Source organism: Synchiropus splendidus, chromosome 6 (genome assembly GCF_027744825.2).
Source record: "Synchiropus splendidus isolate RoL2022-P1 chromosome 6, RoL_Sspl_1.0, whole genome shotgun sequence".
In the NCBI taxonomy this organism is placed as follows: Eukaryota; Metazoa; Chordata; class Actinopteri; order Syngnathiformes; family Callionymidae; genus Synchiropus; species Synchiropus splendidus.
Window position 1 is genome coordinate 1,947,103 of NC_071339.1, and position 14,853 is coordinate 1,961,955.

At 44.3% G+C, this 14,853-nt stretch overlaps 2 protein-coding genes across 4 annotated transcripts in view; both read right to left on the reverse strand.

Annotated features, from left to right (window-relative positions):
• Positions 1-372: 372 nt before the first annotated feature.
• Positions 373-3,375, reverse strand: LOC128760939 (PAK4-inhibitor inka1-like). 2 transcript variants are annotated; one of them, XM_053868703.1, is made up of 3 exons: positions 3,325-3,375; positions 3,205-3,238; positions 373-1,421 (listed from the first exon to the last, which is right to left on the reverse strand). In XM_053868703.1, the coding sequence occupies exons 2-3, from the start codon at positions 3,220-3,222 to the stop codon at positions 432-434; spliced, it is 1,008 nt and encodes a 335-aa protein (XP_053724678.1). In that variant the 5' UTR covers positions 3,223-3,238; positions 3,325-3,375; the 3' UTR covers positions 373-431. The 2 variants fall into 2 exon arrangements, with proteins under 2 accessions (XP_053724678.1, XP_053724679.1); XM_053868704.1 differs by having other exon boundaries at positions 3,205-3,343.
• Positions 3,376-5,642: 2,267 nt separating this feature from the next.
• The window catches only part of LOC128760037 (guanine nucleotide-binding protein G(i) subunit alpha-2-like), a 36,875-nt gene continuing 27,664 nt past the window's right edge, over positions 5,643-14,853 (reverse strand). For both annotated transcript variants that reach the window (XM_053866954.1, XM_053866955.1), the window contains exons 3-9: positions 11,787-11,928; positions 9,895-10,055; positions 8,389-8,517; positions 6,922-7,051; positions 6,709-6,862; positions 6,422-6,626; positions 5,643-6,365 (exon numbers count right to left, since the gene is read on the reverse strand). In XM_053866954.1, the coding sequence (XP_053722929.1) occupies positions 6,424-6,626; positions 6,709-6,862; positions 6,922-7,051; positions 8,389-8,517; positions 9,895-10,055; positions 11,787-11,928 (919 nt within the window). In that variant the 3' untranslated portion in view covers positions 5,643-6,365; positions 6,422-6,423. The remainder of the gene's footprint in view (positions 6,366-6,421; positions 6,627-6,708; positions 6,863-6,921; positions 7,052-8,388; positions 8,518-9,894; positions 10,056-11,786; positions 11,929-14,853) is intronic.

Sequence of the window (14,853 nt, forward strand, 5' to 3'; positions counted from 1 at the left end):
TCCCTTACTGGAAGTCCAAATCCCCACGCTCAGTTCCCCATATGCCCCACAGGACGTGGGGACAGGTCAGTTGCGCCTCATTCAGATTGTCATTATGATGCTTCAGTTTAAACTGATTCAGATTCCTCTGTTCTTGTAGTTGTTAGTTTTATTAGTTTAATACTGTCTGGCAAGTTCAGCTTTTCGTGCAGTTGTCAATACAGTAAGGAATCAGAGCTTCTGACAGACTTTTGTCAGATTTAACTGGTCGTGATCAGAAGTACCGAACATGCGGACTCTCATATTCACGACACCAACCGGACAGAAGCACTTTGAACGAGGACTTCTTGAAACATGTTTTATTTTCTTCTTCATGTAATAAAAAAATCACAGTATATCAAAAAGTGTTCTAAAAATAAAGTGACTGAGGATCCTTCACAGGTTCACGCCCATCAGATGTATCCGATAATGTCCTTGCAGATGATGGGGTTCCGGCTCCCGGACTTCATCAGAGCTGCAAATTGGTAGAAGTCCGTATCCAGCTGGTTGATGGCCGAGTGGGACTGGTGGAAGAAGGGCACTTTGGGCTGTGAGGGGGCGACGGAACAGGAGAGTCTCTTGGAGGCGTCGTCCGTTCGGCTGGGGCGAGACGAGTCCGCGTGTCTCATTCTCACTCGCTCCTCGACGCTTCTGGAAAAGCCGGTGAGCTTCCGCTTCATGTTGATGAATAAGCCTTTTCCTAGTTTGTGCCGAGAGGGCGCCGTCGTTTCTGCGGGTTCGGGGAAATCTGGCAGGTCCATCCAGTTTTGTATGAGGTCGGCAAAGCTGTTGTCGCCCAGGACGAGAGGCTGGCGGTTGCGGCCTCCGGTCAGTAAAGAGTTGGCCCAGTCCTCGCGGTCGTTGACCTCGAAAGAGGTCCACCTCTCCAGACAGGCGTCAGAGGTAGATTTGGGGCGCGTCCTTCCACTCCATGCTCTGTTGGTGCGCAAACACGCCGAGGAAGAAACACGAACATTCCTGGTCCTCCTCAGCACGACGCCTTCATCCTGCCACGAGGCCTCCGAGTAGCCCGAGTCAAACTCCAGGCTTTTCCGACTGCTGGGCGAGCTGAGTCGTAAGGCCAGGCCGCTGCTTGAGTCATCCTCTTCATCCTCCTCTTCCTCCTCCAGCGTACTGGCCAGGCAGCAGGCGGAGTCGTAGGTGCTGGTCGTGCTGGCGCTGGACATCCTGAGGTGAAGGCATCGCTCACACCGCTGTGCTCGCTGCTGGCAGGCGCGCACCACCGCCGAGTGCCGCGCCAACGCCGGGAGCTGGCTGCTCACCGGGGACAGGGGGCTTCTGGGGGCAGGGTAGGCCTTTCGCAGGTGCTTTAGGTCCTGAAGGGACCGCATCATGTAGCGCATCTGCTGCCTGAGGCAGTCGCCCGAGTCCCGCAAGCAGAGCTGTGAGAGAAGAACAGAGTCAGAACAAGAGCGGCGCCGTCACCTTCAATAACAAACAACAGTCATCTGAGTTGTAAACTTCCACTAGCCACTTGACAACAGAAGCGGGAGACGGTGACTCGGTCTGAGGCTGCGACCAGTGACGTAATCTCACCACAGAGCAAGGCCGTCCCCAGACTTACTCAGAAGTGTGAACACCCTGGACTCTGCTGTGATTCAACCCCAGCGCCAGACAACCTTGTGACAGCCAAAGCTGCTCCGCCCTGCTTCACCACTTCACACCAAGCAGCTGCTGTGCATCAAGATTCCTCAGGCAGTAAATGCTTCGGATCGGAGGCAGAAATATGGGGGAGACGAGGCGAATGATACGCAACATAAAAAAAAAAAAGCAGCTACGGGGCGGAGCCGTCGCGGCCCATGTGGTTTTCCAACAAACCCACTCGGCCTGCTGCTTGTTTCCACCATGCCTTCTGATTGGATGGAGCCGGAGCTTCAACTCAACAAGATCATGTGACATGGTGCGTTTTAACTTTTAAGGCTGGATGCAGAGCAGCAGAAGAGGTGCAGATTCCTGCGGTGTGAAATGGCTGGGCAGCATGCAGGTCCCCATTTGAGCATGTGAGACTTTCAATGAACAACTACTGCCGTTTTCAAGCAAAGATATTCAGCCAAATCATAGAACTACTCAGCTCCCCAGTCAGCGCCGAAAGTGAAGAGCTCATTTGCTTATTCAAGACTGAGGTTTTCATCCAACAGCTGCGATCAAAGACGTCACAGCACCAGGTCGGGCATGAGGAAGCCCACTTCCCCAGTTTGTGATGGAGCTGGAATAGAGAGCCCAGTTCCAGAAGCTGACCCAGTTACAGGGAAGGTCCTGAGCCAACGTGGCTTCTCTCAGATGAAAACCAGAGGCCGCTCCACAGCTGGACTCTTCAGAGCTGCACACGCACGCCAGACTTGTCGCTGCCAAAAATCTGACTGAACTCCCCCGACAATCCAGCAGTGTTGGACTCCGTGATTCAGTCCTTCAGCGAGTGACTGTCCAGAGAAGCTCCGCTCGGCTCTGACAGAGAGGCGAGACCTGTCTGCAGCTGAGGAGCAGACAGGTTCACTCCAGTCTGCAGAGGTCACAGTCACAACAGCCGCCACTCATACCACAACTCTGACCCCTCCACTGTCCATGTGAGCGTTTGACCCTCGGCCAAGACCTCGGTTTTCCCACCAGAAATCTGCGACATGTTGCAAGACCTTGAGAAAGTGTCGGGTCATTCGGCTCAACTGAACAGACACAGCTCGCCGTTTAAAAAACAAAAAACCTTGTCCTTTAGAACCACACTTTTTTTAAAGTTTCTAGACACGTCTCACTATTTGGCAAGTGACTTCATGTGTATTTGAAAGACATTTGACATAGTTTCTGCCACTTAAACTCCCACAATATTGTCAATAAGCTATGTACTACAGTTCTCCTTATCAATAATAAGTAAGAAATTGGAGACAACATTTGTGCATGTAACAACTCATTACACACATTTAAATGGCATTTAAATGCTGTCTACACCGGGATGTTTGGCTGTTATGTAATGTGATTCATTCATGAGAAATTCATAAATGTTATGAAACGAAGACTAAACAAACAGCTAAATCTCGTGAGTCCCACTTGTCATTCAACTGTGTAAACACACTTAACTACCGCATTGTGAACCTTTGAGAAGACACTTTTCTGTGCATTACACTGCAGATCGAGAGCGTAACGGTAAAAAAAAAAAATGAATCAAAAACTCACCATGTCACTTTCCTTCATTTGCAACGTTCAAGTCCTGCGAGACGAATGGGGAAAAAAACTGTGTTTAAAAAACGCGTTTGTTTTTAACGCGGAATATTCGCATTTAGCGTCGGGACTCACCGACAAGGCGAAAGGTGAGAAAGGTCCGAGTCCAGCTCGAGTTGTCTGCCGAGTCTCAGCTGCGAGCGCGGATGTTCCGTGTGAGGCCGCGCGATTGGAACTGCGCTTTTCACCGCCGCTGGAGTCCGAGGCAGCCAATCAGAGAGCGGCAGCCTCAGCGACCGTGAACGCATCATCACCGAGGTGTGAAGCGGCTTCTCTGGTTCATTGTTGTGGTTCCCTTCATCACAGAAACACAGGCTTCAACCTGTATGGAGAGGTGAAGATGGAGTGTTGTTCTGACCAAGAATAAGACGTAATAAGAACTTCATAAAGCTTATGATATGGAGAAGAAATAACGAGTGTTTTTCTCTTCGTCTTACTACTACGAACGATTTTAAGAGCAAAGAGTATAAATAAAAAGTCGTGTATTGTCTTTGTTTTTTTATTTTTGTTACATTGGTCGCAAATGTAAATACATTTTTTTAAATGAAGGGAGAGCTTTCCTCTTTAGGAACAGTTTGGCTTCTCTGCTTTAAAATACATGAATATATTTTCATTTAAAAAGGGAAAGCTTCTTGAATTTCAATCGCAATCATTTCAATGCAAATTTCTACCTTTACAACCAAAATCATTTTTATTAAACTTGTGTCTAACCTACTGAGATGATTTACATACATAGTATTATGAGATCACAACCTTCTTCCATCTTGAGGCCGCCACATTTTGTCATGCAGGAGCCAGAAAAGATGAAATAAATCTGTCCTTTGAGTCATGCTTTAGTGGACGTGCCTGTATTTTTGGACACTGTAAACAAATGAGTTGAAAATTGACCATGCGACTGTATGTTGTGGGTTGTTCTATAAACTGTTTTCAATTCCTGTCGAACTTGATCAACACGTTAAATAAACACATGATATAAAGCCAGGTTATAGTGCGTTTTAGATGTGCATTTTCAAATATCTTGTACCTGTATGGTGAATATTGAATAATATCTAGTGAATATTGAACATAAAAAGGAAACATTAGTATGAGCCAGAAGTCAACAGGACGTCGGCCTGTCAGTCGATCACAGAGCTCCTTTTGATCAGTCATGCATGAACCGATGACAAATCCATGCCTGGACTTCATCTGGTAAAAACGAACATCATGGGATTCAAATGTTTAATATCAGCACGTCATCTGAAAACATTGATATAAAAAAGTTTGCTTCCCTCTGGTGAATGAAACTACAGAAGGCGAACACAAGTGTGGAAACTCCACGCTGCTTATTATTACACGTCAATGCGCTTACACAGTGGAATCAAAATGACAATGAGGAAGCATATGTAAAGAATGGAACAGGGGCCGGTCATCAGCCGCCGCCTTGGCCCTGGCACACCACTGTCCTGCACATGGTTTTATTTCAATCTGAAAAACCCTCTTGAATGAACCATGGCAGCGCGTTGTCGTCAAGCACGTCAACAACAGTTCAAGAATGCAAATGCGGCCGTCAGCACGGCAGCCAGCCATTGAACCTGTCTGCGCTCCAACCGTCAGCCTGGTCTGCATCTGATTCACTGTGTGAACGCTCATGCTAATCTGATCCACCGGCTCTATTCCGGGCCCCGTGGCTGATGGTTCAACATTAGCATTGGATTCATGAGCCTGGTGCAAGCCTCAACCTGCCCCGGGCTCCGTCAGGTTTGGCTCATTTCAATCTGAAAACCAGAACCGGCACATTCTTAGAGCTGCATGTGGTGTTTCCCTCATATGAGTGTTACAAGTGAGTGAGGGCCCTCTTTTAAGGAGCCCAGGGTGACAGTGTCACACCGAAATAAACCTTTTTTTAAACACAATTCATTATAAAAAACACCAGTTCTGTGCACTTTCGGTTTATTTCTGACCACGTGGAGACGCTGGTTCACGTAAATTAGACTTGAATTTTATATGAAACATTCTGGCGCCCTCTTCTGGCTTGTTCTCACACAACGGCTGTCACATGGTCCGTTCTTGTCTATTTTATTCTATTGTAGTCCGCTCAAAAGGGAAAGATAAGGACTAATAAGTAACGAATAGCTTGATGCTGATGTTTAATGAAGCCAGTAATCACCTATGTGTTTTCAGAGGAATTTTCTGACAGAATAATTGGGGATGTATTTTCACTATATAAGCTTTAAAATATGCGCTAGTTTTTGAAAATAAATAAGTAAATAATACTAAATAAATAAATTGTTTACTAATTACAGAGAAGAGAAGTCGATTTCACTGACCAACCGTCAAAAAAAGGTCAAGTCTGATCTTGAATCTCGACAATATCTGAGCACACAACAAAAGAAAGGAAGAGGAATGAATTTCCACAGTCATGTGATCGCTACTTTTATTTAAATTAAAACATACAGGCATTTATTATGAACCGAAAAACGCTAACCTTTGCTCGGAATTAGATTTATTATCAATTGCCATCAACGCTACAAGCAAGAAGGAACAAAAAGTGGGGGAAGAAAAAGGTACACGAGAGACTTGATGGTGAGAGGCACAAACAATCGGCAGCAGAAATATTTCTTTCAGAAGCGAAGGGACGTCGTAGCAATAAAACAAAAACAGAAAACATAAATATCAGCTAGAAGTCGGCAGGATGTCGGTGTGTTTTTCTCGCAGGAATGTTAGTAGATCACAGAGCTAATATTAGATGAGTCATGCAGGACGGATGGACAGCCACGTGGCCGCAGACGTGGAGAAATGAATCGTCTGTAAACATGTAACAAATCAAAGATAAATCCATGCCTGTACTTCATCTGGTAAAAACGAGCTTCATGAGATTAAAATGTTTAATATCAGCACATCATCTAACAGTCGAAAACATTGATATAAAAAAGTTTGCTTCCTCTAGTGAATGAAAACAAAGAACATGACAACAAGTGTGGATGGTCGTGGTCAGCGCCCAGAGAGAGCCAAACTGGAATCATCGGAATCCGGAGACGCGGCGGCTCCTCAGTCTCTTAGGTGTCTTTGAAAAAGAACGCAGATGGAAGCAGGAGTTGGGTTGGGCCAGTGCAGAGGTGATCTTCAGCGCCCTCGGTCTGAGGAAAGACACGCGGGTCAGCGGGGCTCGGTCACCACCGGGGTCATGACTCACCTTCAGAAGAGGCCGCAGTCCTTCAGGTTGTGCTTGATGATGACGTCGGTGACGGCGTCGAACACAAACTGCACGTTCTTGGTGTCGGTGGCGCAGGTGAAGTGGGTGTAGATCTCCTTGGTGTCCTCCTTGGAGTCCTTCTTCTTGTTTAGGTCCTCGAATTTGGTCTGGATGTAGGCCTGCGCCTCCTTGTACTCATTAGGGCCTGAGACACAATGACACGTCAGAGAAGTTCCAGAGGCACGTGGTCCTCGGACAAACACATCAGACATTCCAGTGAAACGCACCGGTGTACTCCGGGAAGCAGATCTTGAGTGGGCTGCGCGTGATCTTCTCCTCAAACAGGTCCTTCTTGTTGAGGAAGAGGATGATGGAGGTCTCGGTGAACCACTTGTTGTTGCAGATGGAGTCGAAGAGCTTCATGCTCTCGTGCATCCGGTTCTGAGCGAGACAGGACGTGAAGGACAGAACCCTACTGGACAGAACCCGAGCGAGCTCACCATCTCCTCGTCCTCGGCCAGCACCAGGTCGTAGGCACTCATGGCCACGCAGAAGATGATGGCGGTGACTCCTTCGAAACAGTGAATCCACTTTTTCCTTTCGGATCGCTGGCCGCCGACATCAAACATCCTGGATGGAGACGCATGATTTAATGGACAATGTTCAGTTGAACGCCGACACAAACATCCAACGACAAGTGTCTTGAGCTTCCATCAGAGCAGGACTGAGAGTTCCAGCTCAGGGCTCCACTCAGATGCAGCAGTGCGTTTCAGTATTCGTCTCTCACTTATCAACAACAGTTTAGACCTGAAGCTTTCACCACTGACATTTCCCTTTAATGCATAATGCTTGGGTTTCATGTAGAGCAGAGGTGGGCAGTTAAATTTCCTAAAGGGCCACATTATAAACTGTGACAGTAGTGAGGGGCCATCATGCCAAAAGGAAGGCGGCGATGACTAAGAAACATGACGGGACAAAAAAAATCTTACGTAACAAAGAACGAACCATTCAATGGAAGCAAAGATATTAAGTGCAAATATGGCATGAAACCTTTAAAATATTGCATTTATTAGGCAATTATGCAATTTAAGTTGAATATAAATAATGAAACTAGAGCAAAAATATCTATGAAATATTAAAAGGAAATTAGAATATATATTTTCAATTTTCTTTTCATGTATTTTGAGGAACAAAAAATACTCACTAAAATGGCAGATGAAAAGAAATTTAAGTCCTGAACATGTTATAATCATTCTTGAAATAGTAATGCTAAGAAAGAAACAAGACAAAAAATAGTCCGAAAAATGACTACTTATCAGTTGTATAGTTTTAGTCCGACCTCATGAGGGCCGCAAAAACACAGGAAAAGGGCCGCATATGGCCCCCGGGCCGCACTTTGCCCAGGTCTGATGTAGAGTTTGGTTATAATCCGTCACAGATGATCAAGAAAATATCCTCAATGGCATTTCATTTTTTTCTGAAATGTCATCTGAAGGTTACAAAGTACCCCTGGGTGAGGAAAATACTAGAGGGTTTAGCACCAGGTGTTCCTCCTCTACAATTTTTGTGGGGTTTTTTTTCATATACATTGAGGCTCCTGAGTTTCAGCCAACAGCATGATTCCATATTTTGTTCCCAAAGTACACACTCAGTGAAGATTCAGACGTGCTGAAGAGTTCAAACTCACCACCTCCACACAGAGTAAATAGTGTCGGGAAATTAAAAATGCCTTTTACTTTGAAAATAAGAAGCAGAAAGTTCTAGTCTACAGAACGTCGAATCCCCCACTAATGCCTCACCAAACACACAGACGCTCAGGTGGGAGGAGCTAAGATCGATGGGCCAGAGAAAAAGGAGTGTCCAGGTCTGAACAGCCAAAAGAGCAGGACGGTCTCACGACACATCACATGACCAAGTGTGTGGTAAGATGCGATCAGATTCTGAGACGCTCCGGCGCCAGTACATACTTGAAGTGCAGGTCTTTGAAGGTGAAGTGTGTCTCCACGATGCCGGTGGTCTTCACGCGAGTCCTCAGCACATCCTGCTGCGTGGGGATGTAGTCAGGCTTGGCTATTCTCTCCAGGTCGTTCAGGTAGCTGAGGAGAGGAGAAACCAGGTAAAGTTACAGCCAGACAGACTCACTAGTGGTGAACAAAGTTGAGCGTGTACAGGAGCTGGTACCACAAAACACTCTCCGTGACATCAAGATCCATTTACTCCTCTCAACAAACCAGGCTGGGCGGTTACATGTCCAACATTACAGACTGAGACTGCTATCAAACCACTTTGGTGACAATATACATATATATCTATATAAGAACAAGTAAGAACTCGTGTATGAAAAATTTTGGAGCTCTGTGATAAGAGCACAGTCTATTAATAACATGTCTATATGTGTATGTTATGTTGCTATATAACATTTTTTTTTAAATCATATTTTAGTATTATATGTTAAAATGATGGATACAATTCACATTTTAATTCCTCATAGCTGTGGGGAAACAAAAACAAAAAACAGAAACTAAAATTACGATTAAGCAAATAGAGATATTAATAATGAAAAATAAGACAATAAACAATGCATTAAAATATATTTGATTTGTTGAATTTCCCCGCTGCGGGAATTATAAAGTCCATCTAATGCAATGTAGAAATGAATAAGGTGGACGACTATCTTATCTTGTAAATACAGAAAAAAAGGAAACAAGTAAAACAAACGCGGAGTTTGAACTTGAAACAGTGACTGTTTCACCGTCGGCTTCTTAGTTGGACACCACACCAACACCTCATGGACGACTCTGGACTTGGCAGCAATGGATTTGGTGGCAGGCCTCCACCCATAACCTCTCTTTTTAATCCACTTGCAGTTTATATTTAGGCCCAGGAAGACCAGATTAAAATGGCGAGTCCTCTTTATATCAGTGCTCATTATTAACTGACTCAAACTGTTTTTTCTAGCTGGAGACAGTGCGTCGACACAAACTCAACTGCAGCCCAACGTTACCTCAGAGGACTCGGTCTGACTGGAGAGCAGACTCCAGTGAACTCACAGCACTGCACTAATCTGTGTTCAACTCAGGTTTGGATTGTGAAACTCAGACGTGAGCTCACTGCTCCTCAGTTAAACCCAAACCTGACAAGAACCTCACACCAGTCTCTGAAGAGCTCAAACCAACTGAGTTCAGTTTAGAATATAAAGATGCTAAATGTCCTCAGTGCACACATTTTACCAGACTTTAATAATGGATCACAGCACCACCTGCAGGCCAGGAGGAGTCATCTGTTTGCTCCTGATAAGGCTCAAATAATTTCTATATTTGGCCCCAAACGACAAATGATCCCGAGGTTTAATAACAAGCAACTGATTCTACGACACGCCGTGAATTCAGTGAGTGACAGTGAGTGTTTGACAAGAGCCTGGCAGGTGACTCGGCTGCTCCTGAACACACGTGCTTTCACGGTTGGGAACTCACTAGGCAGCGGAGTCGTTGATCTGATACTCTCGGGCCCGAGTGAAGCAGCTCTGGACGCCGCTGTCCGACCACAGCCGCTGGATCACCTTGGACAGCTCCTCCGGCAGCACGCCCTGCTCCTCTGCAGCGGCCGACAGAACGAAGAGTTGACGGGCGTCGTCCTGTCAGACGAGACAAGAATGTCAACCTGGACAGATGCACGGCTACATGGCGACGCTGAGGTCGAAGCCGAAGCCGAGCAACAACTACTACTGACTCAATGTTGAATTTTAAAATGCGGTTGTTTCTTCCAAAATAGAGGAAAACAAAACTGCATGGTTACACTCCATTCGATTTCCAGACGTGCCGTGTTGCTTTCCACTCTCTGCCTTCCAACTTTGAAAGCACAGACACTTACTGTGAAGAGTGCTACGTTTGATTCCATTCATCCACAGATGATTTGAAGGTTAAACCCTTCAGGAATCATTTTTCTAACACAATAATTTTGAGGCTTCCTGGGTGAACGGTGGCACAGTAGCAACGCAGCTGAGGGACAACAGGAGGTCCAAATGTAAAGTCTGCGCACTCATTTAAAGGCTTGTTGGAGGAGGAGAGGAGCGGGGGGAATATGGGACGGGGGCGTGACCTTGGTGCTGAATCTCAGAGAGGAAATGGAGCATGAAATGTCAGAGAGAGCGAGAGACACTTTTGTGCAAATTAAGATGAATAAAGGTACAGTGCCGAGTTTGGCCAGGATTCGCTGCAAATGTTTGACTGAGCTGAGTGTGTTGTGGGCAAGTATGAGGTAGAAGTGAGAGGATGTGTTGTGCAGCAGCAACCACTTGAGGGAGCAGCTGAGGAGAGAAAGAAGGCGCTGAGAGGTGACCAACACTAGAACCGGATTTCAAAGTTTCAGTTGGGATCACTGAACAGACTTCGCTTTAAACAGCACGTGCACACCAAACATGACGCTCGCTGAGAGTACTCGCTGGTTTCCTTCCAGTCACCAAGGTGACTTCCCCGCCTCTTAAACTGTGTCTAAAAAAGGAGGTCAGTCTGCTGGGGGCAGGTCTAATGTCAGTGGAAAGTCACAAGGCGGATGGCAGAGGCAGCACTGTAGCTGTTTAGCGACTGTGGAGGCGCCGGCGTCTCTCGCTCCATCAGTGAGTCCTGAATCCCTACGGCTGCTACAATCAGCTGCTCTTCCGTTTCACTTCTTCGTCGTGTTGATGCACATTCCCACTCTGCATATGTCAACATACATCTGGACTCTGATTGGGTGAGATTTTTCACCATGACACGTCCAAGCTCACTTGAAAGGCACCTGAACATGGGTTGCATCCCTGTTTCGTAGTGCAACAATTTGTCTCCGGCAATTGGGCCTCTACCTTAATAATAACTTAGTGAGCATGTCTTCGGGCTGTGGGAGGAAACCGGAGAAAACACAATATTTTGTTGCTTAAATCACGTCACGCTGCTCCAACAAGGGCAACAAACCAAGAGCCACACTGTCAAAACCCTCCCTGTAGGGAGAGCTTTCTGAGGTTGCTTGCATCTTCATTGCCAACTATAGTGTTTCTACTATAGCAGTGCAAATCATTTCTTTACCTTTCAAATACATCGGGGAAAAACTGAAGTAAAATTACAGATAAAATTGCTATACTGACACTGATACTTTCATTTTACAATGAACAGCTTTCACACCACGGTGTTTCCTCAAACCAACATGGCATGGCTGGTTGATAAAAACAAACAGAGACAAGTAAAGAGCAAAAGATGCCATCTCTCCGTTTTGATTTTGGTCATTAATATCCAAAACTAACAAACAGTCTTTTTTTTCAACATGGAGTCTATAGTGTGCCCCCTGTAAATGGAATACAGCATCTGAAAAACACATTTGAGGAAGTAGGTACCGCTCGAGCAGGGTCTTCGTAGTTGATCTTGAGATTGGCCATGGCTTTGATGATGGCCATGATGGACTGGATTGTGTTGCTGTAGACCACCGCTCTGTACTGCTTGCACTCCTCTTCTGAGTATCCATCCTCGTGAATAATCCTGAAACAGATGGAGGCAAAGTTAGAGCGTATTTTAAAATACAACTTCGTCACAACAACGTCTTTCTTGATTCTTTTACCCGTGAAGTCATTTCACAGGGACACTGGAGACTATTCTGCATTATATATCTACCAAGAAAACACTAGTTTATCTCTCTGTGTGACGTTGGCAGCAGGACACTAAGTGACTCCATAAAACCCCCAATATACAGCAGAGAGGTCTGTCTGTGATCCAGTGGTTGATGTAATTGTGAATGAATGAATATTTCAATCCTCTGATACATTGCAATCGAGTAACACATTATATGACACTTGTGTAACCATTATTTCACATAGCTTCTGAGTTGATACATTACATACAACTGACATGATGCAGAGAGTGTACTAGCTACATGAAGATGAGATGTTATTTACTCGTCCCTCTCCCTAAGACTTTGTGTGTAACTCTGCGTAAACTTGTGTCTGTTGGTTGGCCTTTATTCTGAATGTGTGTGTCTATTTGTATGGATATCCTTGTGGGGACTACTTCTTAGAGACACCTACACCTACATTTTGCTTTGCCAGTCCCTACAAGTCCAATCTTCAATTTGAGGATGAAAACTTCAAAATAACTGGGTCAGTATAAATGGGTCATTTTGGTTCAGAGTCCTGGTTCGGTTTAGGGTGAGAAGCTGGGAAAGGCATTTTGGCAATCGGAGGTCCCCACAAGAAGAGAGATACAAATGTGTCTGTGGACCTGTTTATCCTACCCTTTGTGGGGACCTGTTGGCATTGACTAAACACCGTCCTTGTGAGGACCATATGACTTTGAGGGGACATTTGGCTGGACTCCACGTGGTTAAGCCTCAATTTGAGGATGAAGACTTCAAAAATAACTGGGTTATTACAATTGAGTTTGGTTCAGAGTCCTGGTTCAGGTTAGATAGGTGTTTTGGGTGGTTAGGCTTAGGGTGAGAGGCAGGGGAAAGGGTGATGGCCATGAGAAATGAGAATCAGAATGTCCCCACAAGGACAAAAAACAAACGTGTGTGTGTTATTGCCAATCCAGGCTTAATCTCAGATGGAGCAATCATTTAAAGACACGTTATCCGCTGCGGTCCACCTTACACCCGCCGCCTCAGAAAAATACAAAAGACAGAATCAAGGCGGAGGATTTGAGTGCGGGTTATTTTTGACTGATCTGATTCAGGTTCATGTACTTATTAAATTCCATCTTCAGGGGCGTGAAACAGGATTACAGTTTTTGGCCTGCTGGGATTAATGAAGGGCAATCTGGCGTGACAATCTGGCATGTGTGCAAACATCAGAGCGCGAGGTGTTGAAGGAAAGTGGCCGCGCTTTCATCTCTTGGCTCCATGCCAGACAAACAACTGGAGCGGACTCTGAGAGCCGGGTCGCAGGTTGGATGCCTTTGTGCTCCAGGCCGGCGGGCCCAGCAAACAGAAGCTCTTCTCCCCCGACTGGTCACCCACCATCTGAATGACTGTTTGACCTTGTTCAAATGCCTGCAAGCAACTGTGAGAATGACGTGAGAAGTCACACACAGAGTGGCTTCACCTACACTTTGATGAGAGCGTTCAGGACGGAAACGCACCACTGTGACTCATATCATCTGTGTGACCTTCAATATATAAAATTATAGTTGCAAAATCTCTAGGTTTCACACATAAGGAACACCAGAGGAAGGCGAACTCAAAACACGAGCATCTTTGCGATCTATATCTGATATCTGATGATATCTATATGCGAAAAGGTAATGACTTAATAAGTATTTATTAATTGTGGAATTATCAATAAGTAGGGGTAATGCTGACACAGAACTTTTTCTATATTCATTTTTGTTTTTATTGTTTCCTCAATTTTTATTATTATTACCATTACTTTTCTTTTCCAGGTCTGGGGTTTGAAACCCAGCAACTACCTCACCCACCTCCATCTGAAATGCTTCGAACCAGACCTCAGCTGGACATATTGCACTTTGTTCATCTGGTCATCTAATATACAAATGGAACAACGATAAAAAAAAAAAAAACGAACCGATGAATGAAATTCAAAGTGTCTTTCTGACGACTGAAAAGCTCTGACAAACAAACAGCACAAGCCTGTAAGCGCTTCCTTCTCATTTGAGTATTTCATTGCTGCCAGTAAAAATAGTTTCCGCACTGAGAATAAGCCAAATGAGAAAATGCAGTAGGAGAGTGACTTGAATTAAAAACCCATCATTCACGCAGCCATTTCCTGACACATTTATGTCATCATAATTATGTTTTTTAGGGTTACTTCTCTTAGTATTACATGAGTTCTTTAAATAGCAATAAATTCAACCCCCTATAATTATTTCTGCATTTCCCTGCATCCGTTCCACCCATTTCCAGCTTATTCCTTCTTCTAAATCACAATGTGTATGTGCATGCTTTTATGGCCTCATAAGTGCAGCACCTATTCGAATAGAATTCTTTATTTATATTATATAATTCTTACATTCTATGTATTATCTATGTACTTACAACTACTTATATTTTATTTATTTATTATTTTGTCATTATATTTCTTCATATATTTTGGGTATTTATTTATTGCTATGTGTTGTGTTGTTTGATAGCTTGTTTATGTATGTTGATGCTTTGTGAACGTCTTGTCTTTAATATCGTTGGTGTGTGTCTTTTTGTCATTGGATGCTGTGACAGGTTGAACTTCCCCACTGTGGGGCTAATAAAGGTAATAATATAATATAATATAATATAATATAATATAATATAATATAATATAATATAATATAATATAATATAATATAATATAATATAATATAATATAATATAATATAATATAATATAATATAATATAATATAATGTATCATATCAACAAAAAATCAACAAAATGCACCAGCAAACATTTTTTTCATTGTTCTACTGAAGTTCTACTGAA